Here is a 25,792-nt window from a genome sequence, read left to right as displayed (position 1 = left end):
CTGGATGGCACTGCATACGACCCCAACAATACCATCCCTACAGTCAAGCATGGTGGTGGCAGCATCACGCTGTGGGGCTGTTTCTCAGCCAAGGGGACTGGCCATCTGGTCCGCATCCATGGGAAGATGGATAGCACGGCCTACCTGGAGATTTTGGCCAAGAACCTCCGCTCCTCCATCAAGGATCTTTAGATGGGTCGTCATTTCATCTTCCAACAAGACAACGACCCAAAGCACACAGCCAAGAAAACCAAGGCCTGGTTCAAGAGGCAAAAAATCAAGGTGTTGGAGTGGCCTAGTCAGTCTCCTGACCTTAACCCAATTGAAAACTTGTGGAAGGAGCTCAAGATTAAAGTCCACATGAGACACCCAAAGAACCTAGATAACTTGGAGAAGATCTGCATGGAGGAGTGGGCCAAGATAACTCCAGAGACCTGTGCCGGCCTGATCAGGTCTTATAAAAGACGATTATTAGCTGTAATTGCAAACAAGGGTTATTCCACAAAATATTAAACCTAGGGGTTGAATAATAATTGACCCACACTTGTATGTTTAAAATTTATTAAAATTTAACTGAGCAACATAACTTTTTGGTTTGTAAGATTTATGCATCTGTTAATAAATCCTGCTCTTGTGTGAAGTTTGAAGGCTCTAACTAATTTGCATCTTATCAAACCTGCTAAATCTGCAGGGGGTTGAATACTACTTGTAGGCACTGTACTTACGCTCTTTAATCTGGGCCCGAGCTTCGAGGTCCTCCCAGCGGTCCACAAGGAGCGAACAGATTTCCTCCCAGAGTCGTCGGGTAACGATCAGCTCAGCGTGGCGGCGGTCAGCTATATTCCAGAGCGGCTCCCTTTCTCTGACGAGATCGATGAGGCGGTCCACATCAATCCCTCCATCCTCACCGTCAGAGTCGGGAGCACGCTGTGAAGGCTGTTAAAGAAAAAGACAAAAATAACATAATTAGCCTCCACAAAAGAAATGAAATAAAAAGTGCAAAAAAACCAAAGCAAAAATATTTATACTTACACGCTGGTGACCGCCGCGTTGCTGTCGCCGACGACCCTGGGAGGCACTGCGAGGACCTCTTGGCCGAGCACCAGATTGGGAAGACTAGAGAAGAAAACAAAAAATGTTATGTCTTTGGATGTAGGCATTTGTTTGCTGTGTGTGGTCTGCAGAACATTGTTTTCTATGTGTTGTGTGTAGTGTGATGTTGTGTTTCTGCGTTTGATGCAAAAAACTTACAAATTGTGAGCCCACTCCAAGTGTCTGTCCACCCCTTCCTTCTTCTTCTGGGAGCTCCTCTTCATCTTGTGATTCCTGTTTTGAAATAAAAGGCAATGAATAGACATATATTACAGAGATGATGGATTTTGGAAATAAAAACTTACCGTCAAACGCTGACGATGCGAGGGAGGGCTCCCAGAAGATGATGTGCTGTCTTCCTCATGGCCAGACTCCATGGCTGTGGGTGGTGTTTCTGCTGCTGCCATTGCTGCTGCTGCTGCATCTATTGGGCGGCTGTTGAATAAAGAGAAACAAAGGGCCAATGAATATCTTGATATTCCATAGCCCTAGTTTGGAGGAATGGGGGATTTGATAATTACCGTCTCTCATCTGCTGCTGGACTCCCCTCCCGTTGTTCAGCATGCTGCTCCATTTGGGGTGGTGCTGGTGCTGCTGCAGATGTCTGCTGCCTTCTCCTGCTCCTGGTTCTTGGCTTGGGTGGCATGTTGGGTGTGGCTGAGGGTCCCACTGTCTTGCTTTTATATATGTCTTGTGGGCAGAGCTACTGAGCATGCTCAGACCAAAGAAACCGGATCCGGCTGTCGCCGGACCAGGCGCATTGCGGCGCTCATAGGCTTTCATTGTATGAAAAAGCCGGACACGCCGGATCCGGCGTGTCCGGCTTTTTCGCCGGAGACAAAAAACGTTACAGTAGCCGTTTTTTCCAGACGCCGGATCGCGTCACATTGCCGGATCCGGCGAAAATCGGATGAAACGCATGGCCATCCGGCTCGATCTGGCTCTAATGCAAGTCAATGGGGGGGAAACCGGATCCGGCATTGCATTTCGCCGGATCCGGTTTTTGTCAAAAGCGCCGGATCGCGCCTGACTGCGAAAAACCTGATGTGTGAAAGAGGCCTAACATACACATATTTGCAACAGCCTATGTAGTAGCGTTAACAGAATGAACCTACATAGGTTGTAACTAAGGAACCACCAACACAGGGTGTATGTTAGGTAGGATGAACTATGAACAAACCTGCAAAAATACTCCTATAGGCAAAAATAATATAAAGTATAAGTTTATGAAACAAATGGAAAATACCAAAAACAGATAAAAAAGAAGTTAAGCTGAGAAATAATCATGAGGTAAATGTTGTAATATACTTTTTACTTTAGTCCTAAAAACACTCAAAATCAGTAAAATATACGAAAAGCAGCTTAATGGCATTTCTTATACCCATGTGGCAAAAACACATATACAGTGGATACGGAAAGTATTCAGACCCCTTTAAATTTTTCACTCTTTGTTTCATTGCAGCCATTTGGTAAATTCAAAAAAGTACATTTTTTTCTCATTAATGTACACTCTGTGCCCCATCTTGACTAAAAAAAAAACAGAAATGTAAAAATTTTTGCAAATGTGTACTGTATTAAAAAAGAAAAACTGAAATATCACATGGTCAATAAGTATGCAGACCTTTTGCTCAAACACTCATAATTCACATACTGTCCATTTCCTTGTGATCCTCAAGTCCAGCTGTGTTTAATTAAACTGATAGTACTTGATTTGGAAAGGCACACACCTGTCTATAGAAGACCTCACAGTGCATGTCAGACCAAATTAGAATCATGAGGTCAAAGGAACTGGCCAAGGAGCTCAGAGACAGAATTGTGGCAAGGCACAGATCTGGCCAAGGTTACAAAAGAATTTCTGCAGTACTCAAGGTTCCTAAGAGCACAGTGGCCACCATAATCCTTAAATGGAAGATGTTTGGGACCACCAGAAGTCTACCTAGACCTGGTCGTCCAGCCAAACTGACCATTCGTGGGAGAAGAGCCTTGATGAGAGAGTTAAAGAAGAGCTCCAAGATCATTATGGCTGAGCTCCACATATGCAGTAGGAAGATGGGAGAAAGTTCCACAAAGTCAACTATCATTGCAGCCCTCCACCAGTCAGGCCTTTATGGCAGAGTGGCCTGACTGGAGCCTCTCCTCAGTGCAAGACATATGAAAGCCCGCATAGAGTTTGCTAAAATAAACACATGAAGGACTCCCAGACTATGAGAAATAAGATTCTCTGGTCTGATGAGACGAAGGTAGACCTTTTTGGTGATAATTCTAAGCAGTATGTGTGGAGAAAACCATGCACTGCTCATCACCTGCCCAAAACATCCCAACCGTGAAACATGGTGGTGCCAGCATCATGCTATGGGGGCTGTTTTTCAGCTGCAGGGACAGGACGACTGGTTGCCATTGAAGGAAACATGAATGTGGCCAAGTACAGAGATATCCTGGATGAAAACCTCTTCTAGAGTGCTCTGGACCTCAGATTTAAAGGTCCTGGAATGACCTATCCAGTCTCCAGATCTTGTCAACCCTATAGAAAACCTTTGGGTGGGATTTGAAAGTCCGTGTTGCCCAGCGACAGGCCCAAAACATCACTGATCTACAAGAGATCTGCATGGAGGAATGGTCCAACATACCACTAACAGTGTGTGCCAAACTTGTGAAGACTTACAGAAAATGTTTGACCTCTGTCATTGCCAACAAAAGATATATCACAAAATATTGAGATGAACATTTGTTAATGACCAAATACTTATCTTCCACCATAATTTGAAAAATATATCTTGCCAAATCAGACAAGGTGAGTTTCTGGATTTGTTGTCTCATTTTGACTATCATAGTTGTGGTCTACCTGTGATGTCAATTACAGGCGCCTCTCATCTTTTTAAGTGGGAGAACTTGCACAATTGGTGGCTGACAAAATACTTTTTTTTCCCCCCCACTGTATATGTGCTATTAAACTTTACTAATTTATACTTTATTTTCTTGCAGTAAAAACACTGGCTTCACACCAGCAGATACAGTTGCAATAGTATTTTGTTCAACACATAAATCACTCACATTAGGTAAGTTAAAGTCTGAATTAAACATGCTTTGAAATATGTATATATCGTGGAAAAAAACGCATCAATATGCACAAAAAGTGCAGAATTCATTAAAATGATTGGGATGCTTCTTGTAAGCGGTTTTTAAGCGTTTTTGCCGTGAAAAAAAGCTTACATTTGCACACACCCTCATAGATCTTTTGCTTGGTGATACTCCAAAAGTTCTCTATAGGGTTGAGGTCAGGGGAAGATGGTGGCCACACCATGAGTTTATCTTCTTTTATGCCCATAGCAGCCAATGACTCAGAGGTATTCTTTGCAGCATGAGATGGTGCATTGTCATGCATGAAGATGATTTTGCTCCTGAAGGCACGTTTCTGCTTTTTATACCATGGAAGAAAGTTGTCAGTCAGAAACTATATACTTTGCAGAGGTCATTTTCACACCTTCAGGAACCTTAAAGGGCCCCAACAGCTGTTTCCCCATGGTTCCGGCCCAAAACATGACTCCTCCACCTCCTTGCTGACATCGCAGCCTTGTTGGGACATGGTGGCCATCCACCAACCATCCACTACTCCATCCATCTGGACTATCAAGGGTTGCTCGACACTCATCAGTAAACAAGACTGTTTGAAAATTAGTCTTCATGTATGTCTGGGCCCACTGCAACCGTTTCTGCTTGTGAACACTGTTTAGGGGTTGCCGAATAGTAGGTTTATGCACCACAGCAAGCCTTTGAAGTATTCTACACGGTTGAAGGGACTCCAGAGGCACCAGCAGCTTCAAATTTTCATCCCTTGACCAAGGCATTGCAATATTTGATGCTTTTTGGCAGCAGAGAGATCCTTTTTCTTTCCTATATTTCTTGAAACCTGTGCCCTGCTTAATAATGTGGAACATCATTCTTAAGTAGTTTTTCTTTAATTGGGCTCACCTGGTAAACTAATTATCACAGGCGTTTGAGATTGATTTCAGTGATCCAAAGAGCCCTGATACACAATACCATCCTTGAGTTTATTTCAAAAAACAAAAATTACATCTTTATGACACTTAAATCCAATTTGCATAATAATTTGGCAGATACAGTTGCAATAGTATTTTGTTCAACACAAATCACTCACATTAGGTAAGTTAGTCTGAATTAAACATGCTTTGAAATATGTATGAAGTATTTTTTTTCTACTTTTCTTTAACTATTATATGAATACAAACAACAGTTTTTAGCAATTGGAATTAGTTTTTTCCTTTTTTATATAGTTTTATTAATTTATTTTTTTAAAGAAGCTATCATGTTTTCGATAATGCCTGTGTGCTACAGAGAAGTATAGGCCCCTTTACTTGTAGCGATGCACCAGCGATCCGACCCGGTCAGGATCGCTGGTGCATCGCTAAATGATCGCTAGTGAGCTGTCACACAGGCAGACCTCACAGCGATGCAGCATCGACGCAGCGCACGATGCTCACTTTTCACACACAGCGATCCTGACGTCCTCCCGCCCGCCTCCACGCGTCGCGGACATTCTCGCGCAATCAGCGATGGACAGCGGGGGAGCCGGTCGGAGGTAAGTATCACACATAGCGATATCGCTATAACATCACAAAATCGGTGACGTTATAGCGATATCGCTATGTGTAAAACCCCCTTAAGAGCAGGAATTTGCCTCTGTGTGTGCCGAGTATAGGACATACCATAGCAGTTATTCTGTGCCCACTTGTTCAGAGAGATCTGAAAATCCGAGAATCAGTAGAGAAGAAAACAGATGATAAATGCAGACTAGAAGTCCTATAATGCCCATTAATAGTGTTACTCCTCATGTGTACACTCCATATGGCACTTTATTATGACTTATCACCTTGTCACCCAGGTTTGGCACAAAAGTCTGCAGTCAGCCTGTGTCTGCAGACTTGTGAATCCTCACAGCATGCACTGTTAGAATTCTCTGGGGCCAGCGGCAAGACTAGGCAGTAATGTGACCTCAAGAATGCAATTTGCATGTTCCCGACTGCCACATTCCGACTAGAAGTGCTCAGGCTCTCTCAGTACAAGTGAATTGAGCAAGGCTGCACACGTTTAGTTTGATTGTGACTGGAAGTATGCTTATTGCTTGTTTGCAGTCAGATGACTGCCCAGTCTGGGCACCAACACAGGACAATCCGAACGGTACACACTGAGAGGAATCAAAAGTCTGCAGCCTCTTAGTGACTGCAGACTTTAGTGCCAAACCTGGGCAACCCCTTCAAGGCGGAGTTCACACGTCGTGTTTTTTTCACGTTTTCGTGGCGGTTTTAAACGCGCAATTTTGCCGCGAAAACGCGAAGAATAAGCATCACATGCATTCCTATGGGATTCCGCAATGCTGTGCTAATGCTGCGTTTTTTTCCGCGGCAGAATCGCTTCGCGGTAAAAAACGCAGCATGCTCATTAATTTAGCGGAATCGCGGCAATCCCGCACCCATAGGATTGCATTGTTCCGCTTACTTCCCGCATGTGGCTGTGCCCACCATGCGAAAAGTAAGCAGAACATTTGCGAATGGTACCCACGGTCCGGAGGAGAGGAAACTGTCCTCCGGGCTTTGGGTACCATATCCCTGTAAAAAATAGAATTAAAGTAAAAAATATTGTTATTCTCACCTTCCAGCGTCCCGCGCAGCCTTCCCGCCTCTCTCCACGCTCCCGGTCCCAGTAATCCTTTGCAAGAATGACCGCGATGACGTTGAGCTCTCGCGGGAGCGCGACGTCTCGCGGTCATTCGCGCAAAGGATTACTGGGACCGGGAGCGGGAAGGCTGCGCGGGACGCCGGAAGATGAGAATAACAATATTATTTTTTTTTTTTTTTTTTTTTTTTTTTATATTTTTACATTTTATCTTTTACTACTGATGCTGCATAGGCAGCCTCAATAGTAAAAATTTGGTCACACTCGTCAAACACTGTTTGACGAGTGTGACCAACCTGTCAATCAGTTCTCCAAGCGATGCTCCAGATCGCTTGGAAAACGCTAGCATTCTGCAAGCTAATTACGCTTGCAAATCGCTAGTTTTTCCGTGGGAAAATCGCTGGAATTTAAAATGCGATTTTCCTGCTGAATGGAATTCCGTAATTCTCGCGGTAACTTCCGCGAGAGTTCCGCTACGTGTGTACATAGCCTAAAAATGGAAGCGCATATCTTACCCTGCATTGCAGGTGGAGATGTTGTAGTGCCTTCTAGATTGGAAACTGAAATAACAGCAGCCGTGATAAGAGAGGCATTAGTGTCATTACCTTAATCTTTCTTTCATTTTCTGGTTTGTACAGCAGGCAAAGAGGAGTAGATCTAAACATGCACAGCCCTCTTGATTCATTTCTTTTATTAGTATCTTTGCCATTGATTGATTAGTACTTGATATTAGTACTTTTCTTCTATTGATTGATTGCGGATGAAGTGACTATTTGACCTTTAATTATGAAGCTCTACATTGAAAATGACATTGAGCTATAGCTTCTTGTAATCCTGCTGGAATACCCGGCAGGAAGCCATTTGGAGTTCATTCAGGATGATCGAGAATGCCTCGAGAAAGTCGAGTACTATCACTTGAACACTTAAGAAGCAAAAAAATCACTCTATAATGGAGTCTTAGCTGCTGATTTGCACATGTAAATCACCGGAAATGTAATGTGTCGTAATTGTGTCTGGGGAAAAAACCTTGATGGATGTTCTGCACAAATTTATAGTGGAAAGGTAAAAGCTGAGATGTGCAATTGTTATCTGAGAAAAGTGAATACACAGAGTGTATATGTTATTCATAGACGATAGGTAATGGCCAACTATACACGCACTTTTCTTATCCTCAAATATACTTCTAACGAGTAACTTTTGTATTCTCTCCTGTTTCATGTGTTTGTGATCTGACTATGACTGTGATATCTTGGAACAGATATGTAAATTTTGATATATTACTGCTTGGTCATGTGCTTCCTCCAGTTATGCCCATTTGTCACTTTGTTTTATAAAGATTTCTTGAAACATTGGATCTTTATTTTTATATGATTAAGGGTGGATATACCCGAAACGCGTAGGATCCTCTTATGACCTCAGCACATGGCTACATGAGTTTTTAACTGATTCAATAAAGGAATGACGTTAGGTGCTGGAATTTTATCAACTTTTTGTATACAGGACTAGAACATGGTACAGTTTAATATAATATATATTGTGATATAAAATCACTTTGGTATCATAGCAAGGGCTCTCTGCACAGTGACACACAGGTTTACTCAATGATATCCACTGGTATTGGACAATATCAGGACCTAAAACTGGTTCCTCAGGTGTCCAGTTGTCTTCTAGTATTGGCAAATTGTAATACCGGGAGACAGATCCCCACAGGGATGCAACATAGAGGATCAGATAAGCCATCTGCTAAAATGGTACAGTTCACATTTGTATTAAGCATGAGATCTTGATAGAAACGGTGTGAATTTATTTGCATGGCCAGATCAGCAATCTTGCCTTACATCATCCACGATGCCTCTTTATATGTGATATGATGCACATGTGATGTCGCTGCAAGTTCACTAATCAAAAGAAGATCTGTGGATTCTGGGAGGCAGGAAGTAGCTTTCAGGAACCCGACTGACGGCGACAGAATAATAACTTGGCCGCTAGACCGAATCCAGTGAATCCATTAACACCAACTTCAGTTTTTGGCAATAATTCATAACTATTGGTTTACCATGCTTAAAATTACTGAGCAATATGTCACAGGTGTGTTCAGATATCTGACTGAAGATTGTTAAAGGGGTTAATATGCCTTTAAAGGTGATGATATAGTAAATGTGACAAAGCTACAATACCACACACAAGCACTACTAAAAAAATATAGCTGATCTAGTAAGCAATGAAAGGGACTTGGCAGCCATGGGTGAACAATAACCGCATTGATCAGCTAATTATCGAGGTGCTGATAGCCACACCTAAGGACAGGCCCTTTACCAACATATGACGTACTATATTGGCATACATTGGCTACTGACTCAAGGGCATTGTTTTGCATTCATTACTTTAACCAATGCGATGGGGATGCGATGATAATGTGGGCAAACTGTAAAGCACTGCGGAATATGTTAGCGCTATATAAAAATAAAGATTATTATTATTTTTTATCAAACTTCATTAACTGCATTAACCCAATTTCCAGTGCATAATAGTTTCCCAATCTGTTCAATATTTTACACATGTAACTGCTAGTTTCTTATTACTATTATTTTATTACACTTTCCTTAATATTACACTTTCCTTTTTAACCTTATTACTAATTATGTTTATGAGCATCAAACTCTTGCAACAAAATCCACACAAAGAAATACATTTGCATTTTTACACCAGCTCTCCATTTAAAGCGGTTATGTATTTCTTTTTTTAACGGCGTTAATTAGAACTCCTGCCTGGATCCTGCGGAGCCATCACCTGTCCCAGTCTCGCATTGTAGTGTGCTTTACACTCATTAAATTATGACTATACTAAACCACTAACAATAGTTTCAAACTTTATTAGAACAATACTACAAGGATTTAATCAATATAAGTTTATATTTTTTCAAAAATATTGGTCTACAAATGTCATAGCTGCTGGATTAGGTAATAGGTGCAAATTAAGCTGGATTTATGCTGAAAGATTATCATTTATCGGGTGAAATGATCTTTTGCGCCACTCAAAAGATCATTCTCTGCAGTGCATCATTCTGTGTAAACATGATTTGTACTGTCGAACAGTGGCAGCCTATGCACTCTTAGCAATAGATTACAGATCTATTAAGAATTGCTCAGTCCGCATCGATTACTGCAGTCTGCATGTGCAGTTTATTAAAAGTGAACCTATTCTGTAAAAAACGCTCTTAAACGCAGGTTAAAGCTTTACAGCTGCCACACTGAAAAGCCTTGCCGCCAGGAGGAAATTAACTTTATTCCTCCCAGCAGCCTCCGGCTTTTATTCATAGAGGTGCAGCTTCAGTCACTGCTCCGTAAGGCTAAGTTCACACGTAGCGGAACTCTCGCGGAAGTTACCGCGAGAATTCCGGAATTCCATTCCGCTGGAAAATCGCATTTTAAATTCCCGCTGAAAAACTATTGATTTGCAAGCGTAATTAGCTTGCAAAATGCCAGCGTTCTCCAAGCGATCTGTTGCATCCCTTGGAGAACTGAATAACCGGTTGGTCACACTCGTCAAACATGCAGGGAAGTAAGCGGAACAATGCAATCCTATGGGTGCGGGATCGCCGTGATTCCGCAAAATAATGAGCATGCTGCGTATTTTTCCGCGATGCGATTCCGCCGTGGGAAAATCCGCAGCATTAGCACAGCATTGTGGAATCCCATAGGATTGCATGGGATGCTGTTTTTTTGCGTTTTCGCGGCAAAATCGCGCATTAAAAAATGCCACGAAAATGCAAAAAAAACGCGACGTGTGAATGTAGCCTAATAGTGAGTGGCGCCTATAACTATGCCCCAGGACTGACTGAAATCCGAGTGCAGAGCCGGCTGTCAGTCAGCGCCGGGACGTGGTTACAGCTACTGGTCATTATGTACTGAAAGCCGGAGGCTGCTGAGAGGAATAAAGTTAATTTCTTCCCAGTAGCCAGATTTTCAGTACAATGGCTGCACAGCTTGTCTGTCCATGTAAACGAACTTTTACTTTCATCTAATACGTTTTTGGACAATTATCTCAGAAGCTCTTTAATGGACTGCATGGGTAGCCCTCGTTAATTCCCTCATTAGTCCATCATCCATTAAAGGGAACCTGTCAGCAGGATTGTGCATAGTAACCTTCACACAGTATCAGGTTGGCATCGTTATACTGATTAAAATGATACCTTGGTTGATGAAATCCGTCTTGTGGTTGTTGTGTAATCTTTACTTTCATTTATGAGTTAACTAGATGGAGGCCCGATGCTATCGCATCTGGAGGGCGGTAATGTCATGATGGGGGCAGGCTTTGCAGTGTTGCGAATCTCTCCCCCACATGTGCTCACCCACCTATCCACTCTCTCTTTCCCCACGTGCTGACTTCTCCCGTCTGTTCTCTGTTCTTTGACCTGTCTGCCACATGTGCTATCCCCTTAGTCTGCTGTCTCTCTCCTTCTTGTGCTGTGTTCTCCCCTCATGTGCTGTTACGTTTGAGCTGTCTCCCCCCTGTGCTCTCTCTCACCCCTGTGTCTGACCGTGTACAGAACATACCACAGCTCCTGGGCAAGGGAGGAAGAAAAGACAATACTGACATTACAGCAGGGGATCGCAGAGGATACATTCTGTGAGGTAAAATATTGTTTAAAAACAGACAGTAAAATATTTTACCTCACAGAATGAATCCTCTGTGAATTCCTGCTGTAATGTCAGTATTGTCTTTGCTGCCTCCGCTGCCCAGGAGATGTGGTATGCTCCGTACATCAGACACAGACAATTTTTAAAATGAACTTTCGTTCGTGGGAAAACCCCTTTAATGTGACCGGCTTCCTCTGCCTATAGACACGTCGCACATCTGCCGCCGGGATCAGCCGAATGATTCACTGCGCAGAATTCGTGCAGGCGCAGTGCGACGATGTTCTGCTGGTGAGGCTGCGTGAGTGTGTGGTGCGTACGGTGTATAGAGTGTGTGTGTGGGGTGCGACGGTGTTCTGCTGGTGGTACAGTGCAAGAGGCTGTGTGAGAGTATGAGGGTGAGTGTGAGTTTGTGAGTGTGACAGTGTGAGTGGTGCGTACGGCATATAGTGTGTGTGTGGTGTGACGGTGTTCCGCTGGTGGTACCGCGCAATAGGTTGGTACCAGCATCAGTTTCCATATTGAGACACCCATCACTTGGGTGTACTAATGTGGCGGTCGGTGAACTTCATCCGTTTGGAATTCTGGGATACAGTGACATCTGGACAGAACAGGAAATGAAAACATTACAAGGCAATTATATAAATAGATGATATGCTCGTGCTCCGGGGGTGGCCTGTGGGGGGGGGTCGTCATGTGATGCTCTGCTTCAGTATTCACCCTGATGGCTTATGACAGGTCACTGATCTGCCCCCTAGTTTACATAATGAATATTATATATATTTAAAAACAAAAAAAATCCCCTTCTGCAGGCCGGCGCTGCACCTTGATCGCATCCATAATGTGCATTTAATTATTCTTTTTGATTTCCATGAATTCCAAAAATAAGAGGTGATAGGCTTATGCTAATGTGGCAAGAACTTTTCTCACAATTAAGAAGTTTAAGTAAAAACAATACTAGAATATAGTCAAAGTTACAAAGTTAATTTGCTTCAAGGTAATGATTGTAACGTGAAAATGAATAGATACATGCCGTGGAGGAGAATATCTGGCTTCTTATGGAACACAAGCACGGTGGCTCAGTGGTTAGCACTGTTGCTTTGCAGCACTGGGATCCTGGATTCAAATCCCACTATGAACAACATCTGCAAAGGAGTTTGTATGTTCTTCCTGTGTTTGCTTGTTTCCTCCCACACTCGAAAGGCCAACCTGATAGGGAATTTAGTTTGTGAGCCGAATTGGGGACAGTGATAATGATGTCTGTAAGGGTACTGTCACACTTAGCGATGCACCAGCGATCCCGACAACGATATGGATCGCTGGTGCATCGCTAAGTGGTCGCTAGTGAGCTGCTACACAGGCAGATCTCACCAGCGACATAACAGGGGTCGGGGGTCGCTACCTGTCAGACGCGGCGATCCTGACATCCTCCCGCCCGCGTCCACGCGTCTCTCGTCTCCACAGCAGGAAGCCCAGCAGGAAGCTGACGACGAGAAACGGCCCAGGCCATTCTCGCGCGATCAGCGATAGCCAGCGGGGGAGCCGGTCGGAGGTAAGTATCAGACATAGCGATATCGCTTAGTGTGACAGGCCCTTTTGATAGCGTTATTTAGGCAAAGCATAATAAATAAACACAGATTTCAATGATAAAGGAAAACATCACAGTACTCTGGTAGTCAGCAGTGCAGTACTTGTAATACAGTTATGGGGGTGTACATATAGCACAGGCAGACTGCATTACAGTACAGGGGCTAATGGGGTTGCCAGCCCTTTTTTTCCACAGCCAGGCTCAGTATGAATATTTGTAAATATATGTGTGTATACATATATATGCTAACCTATTGATCTATCGCTACTCCTCAATGCTTCCTGAGATTTCGTGCTTCCTCTTCCAACAGGGATGGTGGCTGAGTGCTACAGCCAGTTTCAGGTTGCAGTGGGAACCTACACTTTATTTTCCTATCACACTGGACCAAGTTGTGAAAAAAGTATTGATTATTTTGCTTGTCCATAATGTGTGGTACTGATTGACTGTTCATTGGAGCCAACAAAGGCAATTTACTAGTGGAATGTTCATGCAGATCTTCCAGCTAATCGAATGAATGGGTTTTTTTTAAGTTTAAAAAATCCAAAAAGTAAAATTATAAGTTGAAAATGGTGTAACCTCAAGCCATTATAACTTCAGTGAGCACTTATATAAATAGGGAAGGGGTGACCACTCATTTTAATATGGATGCGAGACATTCAGCCAGTTAGTAAACTAAGCTTTAAGCTAGACTTAGACTTCACGATTATGGACGCTCGTTTCTCCATAATCGGGCAGTGTGAACGGGCTGCTGATCACCTGACAATTGAGAAAAATGCTCATTCGTCAAGTGAAATGATCTTTTAATTTGATTTAAATCATTATTCTCTGCAGCACATCCCCTTGTGTAAACAAGGAATGTGCTGCCGAGAAAAATGGCAGCTTACGTGCACAGAACATTCTATTACTGATCATTCTGTGCACTTACGCTTTTTTTAAAATAAATATAGGCATACCTATCAAACAATCACCAAGAAGCAAACAAGTAGTTGATAAATGATTGTTTAACGCCACAGGTTGGGTGGTATGAACCTGCCCCTAGTCTAGTGGAATATTTCATTAGCATATTATCCCATGTACGTCCTGTGGTAGCCTATGTAATATTTTTGTGTTAGCGCGCACTTAGACTAAACAAATGATAAAATCTTCTAATATTGTATTTTCTAGCAAGAGCTTCTGCTGTATAATTCCGTAAGCATTGGTGACAGGTAGATTTAATAAAAATCTAGAAAGGTAAATTACAAGTTTACAAGTCAAGAGACATAGGAATACATTCCGCAGCCCGCTTCCCATACAGAAGAAAGCCCTGTGTATCTGTTACCGCTGTCTTATACCCAGCATATAAATCCTTTGATTCCAGCATTTCTCAGATGTGTCCAGAAATGTCACCAAAGGCTTTACTTCCTGATGCCTCCTATTCATCTGTACATACTGCTAGCAGTAGGATTTTATTAATATTTAGAAAGTTTGCCTCCAGCAGTACTAAAGTGAGCATCAGAGAAACAACAGTTGTTTACCACGTTTGAACTGAAGGATCTCGCCCCAGAGATATGCTTTCACTTGAAGTGTACATCTTTCAATCTCGGCTCCCAACAAAGAGACGCATGAATAACAATTGTCATTTCCGGGCCGTACCTCTCCAATTATTTATTTGGTTTGTGTCTTCCAAGAAATGCGCATAATGGGGACAGACACTCAAAGCCCGATTGCTACTTTTAATGACAGCACGTTCCCATGTCTCTGTGACATGCGTGTGTACATAAAAAGAATAGAATAAACAGCCTGCTAAGAGGATATTGTTAATGGCATTAACCTCCTTTGCTGAGGCATATCCAGGAGCCATTTCTAGATAGAGATGTTATTTTTTTGCCACCTCTTTTGTAGCTCTTTAAAGCACTAGTGCATCCAGACATGCATGTTAAGACATCAGTTCTTTACATTGTCACCCACATGAAGGCAGCTAAATGCCTGACTGGATGTCACCACCTTAGGCAGTGACTATTGATAGGGTAGAAAGATACATCAGACTGTTCTCATTATACACTGGTAAAATAATTATTAATATTTGTAGGTTTTACAATGGCATGGTTAATGATGACTGCACTTGTTACATTTGCTGCCTGCTATATTTTGTTTAGGAGTTGTTCCATGAACAACATTTATCACCTAACCATAGCATGGATCATAAATGTATGATTGGTGGTTGTCGAGTTGTTGAGACCCTTCCCCAACGAACCTGGTGGGCCTGTGTAAATAGAGCTGTAGTGAGCATGTACACCCATCACTGTTCACACAAGAATTGAGGATGGACCTCCATCTATCTTATATTGATCAGCTATACAGTGCAATCAGAATGATTAAATCCACCTTTGGAAATTAGGTTTATTATCAACACTTACAAACTTTCTACTATTTGCAATAAACCAAAGGAAAGCAAAAATAAATATTTAAACATTACAGCCCATTTATAAGGCCACGTGCACACGTTCAGTATTTGATCAATATTTTACCTCTGTATTTGTAAGCCAAAATCAGGAGTGGAACAATCAAAGGAAACGTATAATAGAAACACGTCATCACTTCTGCGTTTTTCACCCCCTCCTAATTTTGGCTTACAAATACTGATGTAAAATACTGACCAAATACTAAAGGAGTGAACTTGGCCGAATAAAGTTTTTACAAATTCAACGCAAAATGACTTTCAACGACTACTGCAATCTCAGAATTATTTGCCTCCTTCATGACATTAGAACTTAATAGAGCACCGTTGGCTGCTATGACCTGCTCCAAACGTGTCACATAGCCATACATCAGTGTCTCCTTGCGTGAGTGAGGAATCCTTCGTCATGGACAGTGGCCTTCAATTCACGCATCTTGTTGGGATTGCATGATGCATCCACTTTCTTCAAATCAAAGGTTTTCTATGGGATTCAAGTCATGCGAATGTGACAGCCACTCCAAAGTCTTAACTGACTTCTTCAAAACCAAGCCTTGGTAGATTTTGAGGTATGATTGGGATCATTGCTCTTTTGTAAAGTCCTATGATGCCGAATCTTAAACTTCCTTTAAAGAATGTATGATGTTTTCTCGCGAGATTTCCTCATACGTGATTGTTTACATCTTTCTCTCCACATACTACAGATTCCTAGTGCCAGCTGAAGCAAAGCAGCCTCAAAACATCACTGAGCCACCGTCATGCTTCATTGTACTTCCGATGTTCTGTTTCAGGGCACAGTCAGACGGCCGTATTGCTCATGCGACAATCGCATCGTAAAACTACTCGTACTGGCTATCAGCTCTCCTGACCTGAGTTTGACAGCTGAATAGTAATCCATCAAGCTGTCTTGCTCAGGTCAGGAGAGGTGCCGGGTCAGTCCGTGCAGTGCAATGCGATTCTCGCAGGAATTATACGGCTGTCTGACTCTGCTCTTAGTGTATGCTTCATTCTTCCAGCTCCAGACATACAGCTGTACCACAGGCTTGAAAAAAATTCCAAAAAGTCTGTAGCTTATTTAACCTGTTCACAACATTTAACATCAGTTTACGTCATGGTTGGGAAGGGGTGCCCACAAAATGACGTAAACTTGCATCATGGCGATCATGCAGGTACAATTTTTGTGGCCACAAGATTGCCGCAGGGATCTTAGCTTAAGTGATAGCCTAACCCCAGCTGTCACAGCCAGAGGCGGTTCCCGTACCACCCCGAGCCATTTAACGCTCTAAAAGCTGTGAGGGGACTCTCTGATGCAATTGGCACCCCCATAACGTTTTTGCAGGCTGCCAATCATCATGGAAACCTGAGGTCATCATGATGACCTCCAGGTCTGCTAGCTGCGGCAGCCTGTTTGGTGGCCAGGAGCATGGTCTAAAAGGTCTATAACACTGACAGGTGTTATGCATTGCAATGCATTATACCAATGATCAAAGTAATAAAAGTTAAACTACCATAGAGGAACTTTTTACAAAAAGTAAAAAAAAATAATAAAAAAAAAAAAGTTGTTAGAATATTTTTTAAAAATAACAAAATAAAGAACCAAAAAATGAAGGACAATTTATACCAATAAATACTTTTACCACATGACGAACGGCATAAAAGAAGATCCCCCCCCAAAAAAATTCCTGAATTGTTTTTTGTTCGTTCTACCTCCCAAAAATAGATAGCAATCAAAAAATGTTACGTGCCCGAAAATAGTACCAATAACACTGCACCTGTAGATAAATTGCTAGAGGGGTGTAATTTCTGAAATGGGGTCACTTGAGGGGGATTCTGCTGTTCTGACACTTTTGGGTTCTGCAAATGGAGTCCGCAAATTATTCTACGATAATTCGTTCTCCAGGAGGCAAATAGCGCTCCGTCCCTCCCGAGTCTCGCCGTGTGGCTAAGTAGTTCTGTAGAGCTACATATGGGTATTGCCACATTCAGCAGACATTGTGACATTTTGGTGCCATTTTTACCCATATTCTCTTGTGAAAATGTAAAATCTGGGGTTAAAACAAAATTTTTGTGATAAAAATGTAACTTTCTTCACTACCAAATGGTATAAAATTCTGTGACACACCCAAGATTTCAATATGATAACTGCTTCCCTAGATGAATTCATTGAGAGGTCTAGTTCGTAAAATGGGGTCACTTATGGGGGGAGGGGATCCTGCTGTTCTTGCACCTCAGGAGCTCTTCCAGTGGGTGATGACGCACGCAAACCAGAACGAAAAAATCTACACTATAAATATGGTGCTCCTTCCCTTCTGAGCTTTCCACCACGCCTGAAAAGTTTTTCCCGATTAAATGTAGGGTATTGGCACACTCAGGAGAAATTGCATAACAAATTGTGCAGTCCATTTTTTTCCTATTAGCCCTTACAAAAAAAAAACTTGATGCTAAAACAACATAGTGGTAAAAAGTAATTGTTTCCTCACCGCCCAATGTTCTAAAAGTCTGTGAAGTACATGTCGTGTCAACATGCTCACTGCACCCCAAAATGAATTAATTGGCTGAAATAGTTTGTATACTGGGGTCACAGATTGAGGGGTCTGTTGCTCTGGCACCTCAGGTCAGGAGTTTTGCCAATGTGACATGGCACCCTCAAACCATACCAGCAAAATGTGCACTACAGTATGGGGCTTCTTCCCTTCTGAGCTTTGCACTGTGCCTCAAAAGTAGTTTTTGACCACATATGGGGTATTGGTGCGCGTCGAAGAAATTGCACAACAAAATGTACTGTTCATTTTATCCCATTATCCTTTTAAAAATTAAAACATTTTATTTGAAAAATTGGTAATTTTCCATTTACTCAGCCCAATGTTATTCAATTCTATGAATCGCATGAAGGTTAAAAATGTTCAGTATACCTCTAGATGAATTCCACAAGAGGTGGTGTTTCCAAAATGGTATCACTTGTGGGGGGTTTCTTCTGTATTGGCACGTCAGGGACTTTTCAAATGTGACATGGCATCTGCAGTGTACTCCAGCCAAAATTGCTCTCCAGAATTCAGTTGGCGCTTCTGAGCCCTGCTGTGCATCCAAGCAGTAGGTTTCCATCACATATAAGGTATCTGTGAACTCAGGAGAAATTACATCAAAAATTGTATGAACCATTTTCCTCTGTTAATTGGGGGCTGAAAATCATTTTTGCACAATAAATGTATTTCATTTTCACAGTTCGTTATAAAATTCTGCGAAGTACCCGTGGGTTCGAGGTGCTAACCACAGCACTTAATAAATTTCTTGAGGGCTGTAGTTTCCAGAATAGTCACTTGTGGGGGATTTCCACAGTTGAGGCACAGTAGGGGCCTCGGCAAGCATGACATGGCATCCGCTTTCTATTCCAGCCCATTTTGCACTCCAAAAGTCAAATGATGCTCCATCCCAACAGTGTCACTTTTGTTACATAGGCCCCTCAGTCACTTAAAATGCACGGAGGTCCCTAAAATAATTGTTTTTGTAAATGTTAGAAAAATGAATAATTGCTGATGAGCTGATTAACCTTTCTAAATTCCTGAAAAAAAAAAAAAAAAGTTTAAAAAATGATGCTGATGTAAAGTAGATATGTGGTAATTGCTATTTATTTTGTGTGGTATAGTTATCTGGTTTAAGGGCATAACAATTAAAAGTTTGAAAATTCCAAAATTTTCACTTTTTTGTAAAATTTTCAATATTTTTACAAATAAACACAATCATACTGGACAAAATTTACTTCTAACATGATGTCCAATGTGTCTCGAAAAACAGCCTCCTGATCAGTGGGATCCGTTACAGTGCACCAGGTGTTATGACTAGTGTTGAGCGATACCACCCGATATTGAAAAAGATCGGATTGGATCGGCCGATATCCAAAAAGTATCGGGTATCGGCGATTCCGATCCCGGAAGTCCCATTCAAGTTAATGGGACAGAAATATTGTAATTTAAAAAAACCCTTTCTTTCCTTGTAGGTTAATTCTACATGAAGAAAAACAACTAATAATGATGTAGAATGTATTGTGGGAGGTGTAGGAGACATTAAAGCCATAGAGGTTTAGCCCAATCAAATGGAATAGCAGGAATTTTTTTTTTTTTTTTTAAAGACGTTCGGAGTTACAAAGATAGTGACTGTTAACCTCTTTTATATTTTGTCAGATATGTATGTTTCACTACTTCCATGCTCTTCACCTTCTTTTATACTTCTACCACACTATCTCCTTCATCATCCTCAGCAGCATCTATTTCATCAACTTCTTCACCTTATTCATCTTCTTCTTCTCCACCTTCTTTCTATTATTCATTTTTTTTTACATTCTTCATATTCTTCTTATTCAACTATTCTTCATATTCTACTTCATCTTCCTATTCTTCTTCTTCATCATATTCTTATTTGTGACAGGCATTCCTGTAGTTATCTATAAAAGTTTGAAGATTACACCTTCCGTTCTGCCTGTCACAAAAGATTTACAACAGGATTTGTCCGCGTTCAGTTTGACCTGCAGCAGCAGGCATTTTCCAGGGGCACCACGAGGAGGAACGGACTCACCCCCATACACTGCTTAGTCGTCTTCTGCTTATAATTTAGATAATATCATTTGCTCTGATTTTTAGTCTTATGCTTAATGTTCTTCTGCTTTTGGTTTTTCTGCTTCTTGGTCTTCTGTCTCGTTGTTCTGCATCTTGGTGGTTGTCTTCATGTTCTTTGTCCTCTTGGTCATCTTCAGGGTCATCTTTTTGGTCTTCTTCGGTGTGGTCTTCTTCGGTGTGGTCTTCAGGGTCGTCGTCGTCAGGGAGTTCCAGAGTGAGAACCAAAAACCATTTCCACAAGCTCGAACTTGGAAAAGTAGCAGAAGGTACAAGAAGGCTGAGGAACTGCTGAGAACCAGCTGACGGTACTGGAACCCGGGTGGTTAGCAGAAGGAACAAGAGCAAATGGAACTAGCGAGGACCAGCTGACGGTGCTGGAACCCGGAGGGGCAGCATAAGGAACAAGAGCCAATGGCACAACCGTGGACTAGCTGACGGTGCTGGAACACTGTTACTAAGCAGGAGGTACCTGTGCTACAAAGCACTACCAAGGACCAGCAGACGTTGCTGGAACTCGGATACCGTGAAGGAGGCACCTCGGCCAAAGGCACTGCCGAGAACCAGCTGACGGTGCTGGAACCCGGATGGGTAGCAGAAGCTGCAAGAGCCAATGGAACTAGCGAGGACCAGCTGACGTTGCTGGAACCTGGAGGGGCAGCAGAAGGAACAAGAGCCAATGGCACAACCGTGGACTAGCTGACGGTGCTGGAACACTGTTACTAAGCAGGAGGTACCTGTGCTACAAAGCACTACCAAGGACCAGCAGACGTTGCTGGAACTCGGATACCGAGAAGGAGGCACCTCGGCCAAAGGCACTGCCGAGAACCAGCTGACGGTGCTGGAACCCGGATGGGTAGCAGAAGCTGCAAGAGCCAATGGAACTAGCGAGGGCTAGCTGACGGTGCTGGAACCCGGAGGGGCAGCAGAAGGAACAAGAGCCAATGGCACAACAGTGGACCAGCTGACAGTGCTGGAACATGGTTTCTAAGCAGGAGGAACCTGTGCTACAAGTCACTACCAAGGACCAGCAGACGTTGCTGGAACTCTGATACCAAGAAGGAGGCACCTCGGCCAAAGGCACTGACGAGAACCAGCTGACGGTACTGGAACCCGTATGGGTAGCAGAAGGTACCCATGAAAAAGACAAAGTTGCAAGGCCGCGAGCAGGCCGCAGTTACCGAAACCCACAGTCCTACAGGGGGTGCTTGTCCTATTGGCACTACGGAACCAGCCTTTATTACCAGAACCCTCAGCCCACATAGGAAGCACCTAAACTGCAGGCACCATAGACTCGGCTAACCCGACTGCAACACAACAGGACAACGTATTGGTGGCAAAGTGACGTTGACACTCCCCGGAAACAGCAGGCGTGCTTGGAACCAGGATGGGCAGGAGGGAGTACCTGTGCCAAAGACACTGCCGAGAACCAGCTGAATGGGGCTGGAACCCGGATGGGTATCAGAAGCTACAAGAATCAATGGAACTACCGAGAACCAGCTGACGGTGCTGGAACCCAGTGTGGCAGCAGAAGGAACAAGAGCCAATGGCACAACCGTGAACCAGCAGACGGTGCTGGAACACTGTTTCTAAGCAGGAGGTACCTGTGCTACAAAGCACTACCAAGGACCAGCAGACGTTGCTGGAACTCTGATACTGAGAAGGAGGCACCTCGGCCAAAGGCACTGATGAGAACCAGCTGACGGTGCTGGAACCCGGATGGGTAGCAGAAGGTACCTATGAAAAAGACAAAGTTGCAATGCCGTGAGCAGGCCACAGTTACCGAAACCCACAGACCTACAGGGGGTGCTTGTCCTATTGGCACTACGGAACCAGCCTTTATAACCAGAACCCGCAGCCCACATAGGAAGCACCTAAACTGCAGGCACCATAGACTCTGCTAACCCGACTGCAACACGACAGGACAACGTATTGGTGGCAAAGTGACGTTGACACTCCCCAGAAAGAGCAGGCGTGCTGGAACCAGGATGGGAACAAGGGAGTACCCGTGCCAAAGACACTTCTGAGTAGCAATTGGCGATGTTGGAGCCCAGGGTCAATCAGTGTGTAGGCTGAGGCCTAATTTCATCAAGTTTAATATCTGTTGTAGACTACTACTGATTTTAACCGTAGTAGTGGGAATGTGGACAGAGCAGGAGACATTGCTGGACACACATCAGGGGATCAACTGACGTGACTGAGCCCCAGTAACACAGGAACAAGTGTGAATTGTGCAGACGCCACTTCTGAGCAGAAACTGGCGGGGTTGGAGGCCAGGGGAAAAACTAGAGACAGTGGAGCCAGAGGCCTAAGTGAAGCACAGTTAAAAATCAGTAGTAGTTTGAATGTGGAGGGAGCAGGAGACTTTGCCGTCCACACAGCAGGGGAGCAGCTGACGTTACTGAACCCCACTAACACAGGAGCTAGTGTTTTTCTCTGTGCAGACGGCACTTCTGACTGACAACTGGCTGTGTTGAAGCCCAGGGATTACAGTTCAGGTGGTAGAAACATGAACACAACAGGAGACCTGGATACTGTTGCCAACCAATTATTTATTCTGGAAGAGGACTGGCAAATTTTGGCGAGATCCAGGCCTTGTTCATTTTCAGAAAAGTAAGCCGGTCAACATTATCGGAGGATAGTCGCGTGCGACAGTCTGTTAGTACACCACCTGCGGCACTAAAGACGCGTTCCGATAATACACTGCAGCAGGGCAAGCCAGCACCTCCAATGCATACTGGCTAGCTCTGGCCATGTATCCAGCTTAGAGACCCAACACTTGAAGGCGGGAGAGCCGTCTGGGAAAGACATGTAGTCTGTCACCATCTGACGGAAACGTTGCCTCCTGCTGACTGGAGCCATCTATGATGTTGTAGACATTTGTGGCGGACACACAAAACTTTGCCACATTTGGGCCATACTGGTCTTGCCTTGTGCTGAGGCGCTGCCTCTGCTTCCTCTTTATGCAGAGCTTCCTCCACTGCCTCGACGCACAGAGCTGCTTTGTAAAGCACTAGCAGCACTGCTGTCGGGTGGAATGGAGAACATGATGGACTGCACCAGTGTGTCTTGGTACTCCCGCATTTTACGCTCCCGGTTCAACGGTGGTATGAGGCTTTGTAAGTTGTCGTGGTAGCGAGGATCTAGGAGGGTGTACACCCAATAATCAGCCGTGTTGAGAATGTGGGCGATGCGGCGGTCGTTTCTCAGGCACTGCAGCATGAAATCAACCATGTGCTGCAGACTTCCAACTGGCCAAGAAATGCTGTCCCCTGCTTGAGGCGTCATTTCTGCCTGCTCTGCATCACCCCACCCTCGCTGTACATACTGACTAGAGCATTGTGTACCTCCCTCCTCTGGAGAGATATCTTCCTCCTCCATTGACTCCTCCTCATCCTCCCCCCAAAGTGTCCCCTGCCTAGGCCTTTGTGAGGAACCACGTAGCGCAGACTGTCCAGAAGCAGATGGCATTTGTGACTCCTCATCCTCCACCTCTTCCAAAACCACCTCCCTTAGTGCTTGCAGTGTTTTTTGAAGCAGGCAGATAAGGGGGACAGTCATGCTGATTAGTGCATCATCTGCACTCGCCATCCGCGTGGAATCATCGAAGGCACGCAAAACGAGGCAGATGTCCTTCATAGAGGCCCACTCAGTGGTGCTGAAGTGTGACCGGCGCACAGTGCAACTTGTTTGCGCCTGATGCAGCTGGTACTCCATTACTGCTGCCTGCTGCTCACACAACCGCTCCAACATACAGTATGTATCGTTGAATTCCACCTGGTGTGTAGGTCACACATGATGCGATGTTCCGTAAGGCGGAATCGGTGCTGCAGAGCAGCAAGGCGCGATCTTGCCGTGCTGGAACGCCACAAGTGAGCGCACTCTATGCGGACCATGTGCAGCAGTGCATCAAGATCTGGATAGTCCCTCAGAAAGCTCTGCATGACCAAGTTCAGCACATGTGCCAAACATGGGATGTGAGTGAGGTTGCCTAGGCCCAGAGCTGCCACCAGATTTCGGCCATTGTCACACACTACCAAGCCTGGCTGGAGATTCGCTGGCAGAAACCACACGTCGCTCTCCTGCTTGATGGCCTTCCAGAGCTCCTGCGCTGTGTGGCTTTGATTCCCCAAAGAAATTTTCATTACGGCCTGTTGACGTTTGGCCACGGCTGTGCTCATATCAGTCGTAACAGGCTCCTGCAGCGCTGTTTCTGAGGAACTTGAGTAGGAGGAGGAGTCAATGTGTACAGACTGGATTCCTGCAATCCGTGGAGTTGGCAGAACACATACAGCGCACTCTCCAGATCTGTACCCGGCTCCACAACATTGACCCAATGGGCAGTGAGGGAAAGGTATCGTCCCTGTCCATGGTTACTGGTCCACGCATCGGTGGTCAGGTGGACCTCGATACTGACGGCATTTAGTAGCGCATGTTTTATTTTTCCCTCCACATGCTTTTGCAGGGCAGGGACGGCTCACCTGCTGAAATAAAAGCGGCTGGGTACGGTGTATTGTGGGACTGCCAATGCCATGAAGTTCTGGAAGGTGTCAGTCTCCACCAGCCTGAATGAGAGCATTTCAAGGGCCAGTAGTTTGGCAATGCCAGCATTCAGAGCCTGTGCTCGGGGATGGTTTGCCGAGTATGGCCGCCTTTTATCCCATGCCTGTGCTACCGATGGCTGTAGAGTGGCCTGGGAGAGTGAGGATGACTGGGAACGTGGTGCTGTGGGTGGAATGTCACTGGGTCTCCGGACAACAGTGCCAGAGGTTCTTCCTTGGTTATCCTGTGAGGAAGCCGGACCAGCTGTGTGTGAGCTGGACGAAGAGGCCCCAACACGAGCTGAAGAGGTGGTAGGTGGTGCTGTACATCGGCCTACGTCTTCAGTGTGTCTGTGTAACTCCAGCTCGTGCTTGGTCCGCACATGTTTCCACATATTTGTGGTATTGAGGTTGCTGACATTTTTCCCTCTTTTGAGTTTGATGACACAGCTTGCATTTGACAAAGCAAATGTCATCTGCAACTGTGTCAAAAAAGGACCACGCACTGCATATCTTGGGAGCGCCCGTTTTGGCTTTTGGAAGAGGAATGCTCCTAACGGGCGCCGAAGTGGAGGCTACAGGCAACCAAGTCTGCCCCCTCCCTCTCCCTCCTGTTTTGGCCATTCGGGGAATCTCTTCCTCAGAGCTGCTCCCACCACCTTCCTGTTCCTCACGCCATGATGGGTCAAGGACCTCATCATCTACACTCCCCTCTTCAAACACCTGCTTTTCCTTCTCGCCAGCACCGTACGCACCAGAAAGTGGCACCTGAGTCTCCTCATCTGATGCGTACTGAGGTGTGCTGACCATAGGCACTGGCCCACCCACCTCTTCAGATTCAGAGGGACAAAGAAGTTGCGCATCACTGCATACTCCCTCTTCACATTCTTGAATGCTGCTTGGCTGGCCCCCTCTTTCCAAGCCAACAGATTCAGAGAGCAGAAGTAGAGACTGTGATGGCTCCTTTCCAGGGCTCTCTGACTGCCTGGGCACTTTGGCAAGTGGTGAAGAGACAGATGGTTGCTCTTCAGTGCTCTGGCCCTGAGAGGACGTGGAAGTCATTGAAGTCGATGCGTTAGCTGCCATCCATCCGACAACGGCTTCAATTTGTTCCTCCCGCAGCAGTGGGGTACGGCGAGGTCCTACAAAGCTGCGCCTAAAGGACGGTTGCCTGCTAAAATTGGGGGATGCTGACTCACTGG

At 44.4% G+C, this 25,792-nt stretch overlaps 1 protein-coding gene across 3 annotated transcripts in view; it reads left to right on the top strand.

Annotated features, from left to right (window-relative positions):
- SLC10A7 (solute carrier family 10 member 7) overlaps nucleotides 1-25,792 on the top strand; it is a 264,784-nt gene that overhangs the window by 204,008 nt on the left and 34,984 nt on the right. For 2 of the 3 annotated variants that reach the window (XM_073576231.1, XM_073576223.1), the window contains one exon: nucleotides 4,075-4,148. The exons of the other annotated variant lie outside the window; for it this stretch is intronic. In XM_073576231.1, coding sequence (XP_073432332.1) covers nucleotides 4,075-4,148 — 74 coding nt within the window. The remainder of the gene's footprint in view (nucleotides 1-4,074; nucleotides 4,149-25,792) is intronic. 3 annotated transcript variants of the gene reach the window in all.

This window comes from Dendrobates tinctorius, unplaced genomic scaffold, assembly GCF_039654945.1.
Source record: "Dendrobates tinctorius isolate UK_male_01 unplaced genomic scaffold, ASM3965494v1 ptg000008l, whole genome shotgun sequence".
NCBI lineage: Eukaryota > Metazoa > Chordata > Amphibia > Anura > Dendrobatidae > Dendrobates > Dendrobates tinctorius.
This window is presented reverse-complemented; position numbering and strand designations above follow the sequence as displayed.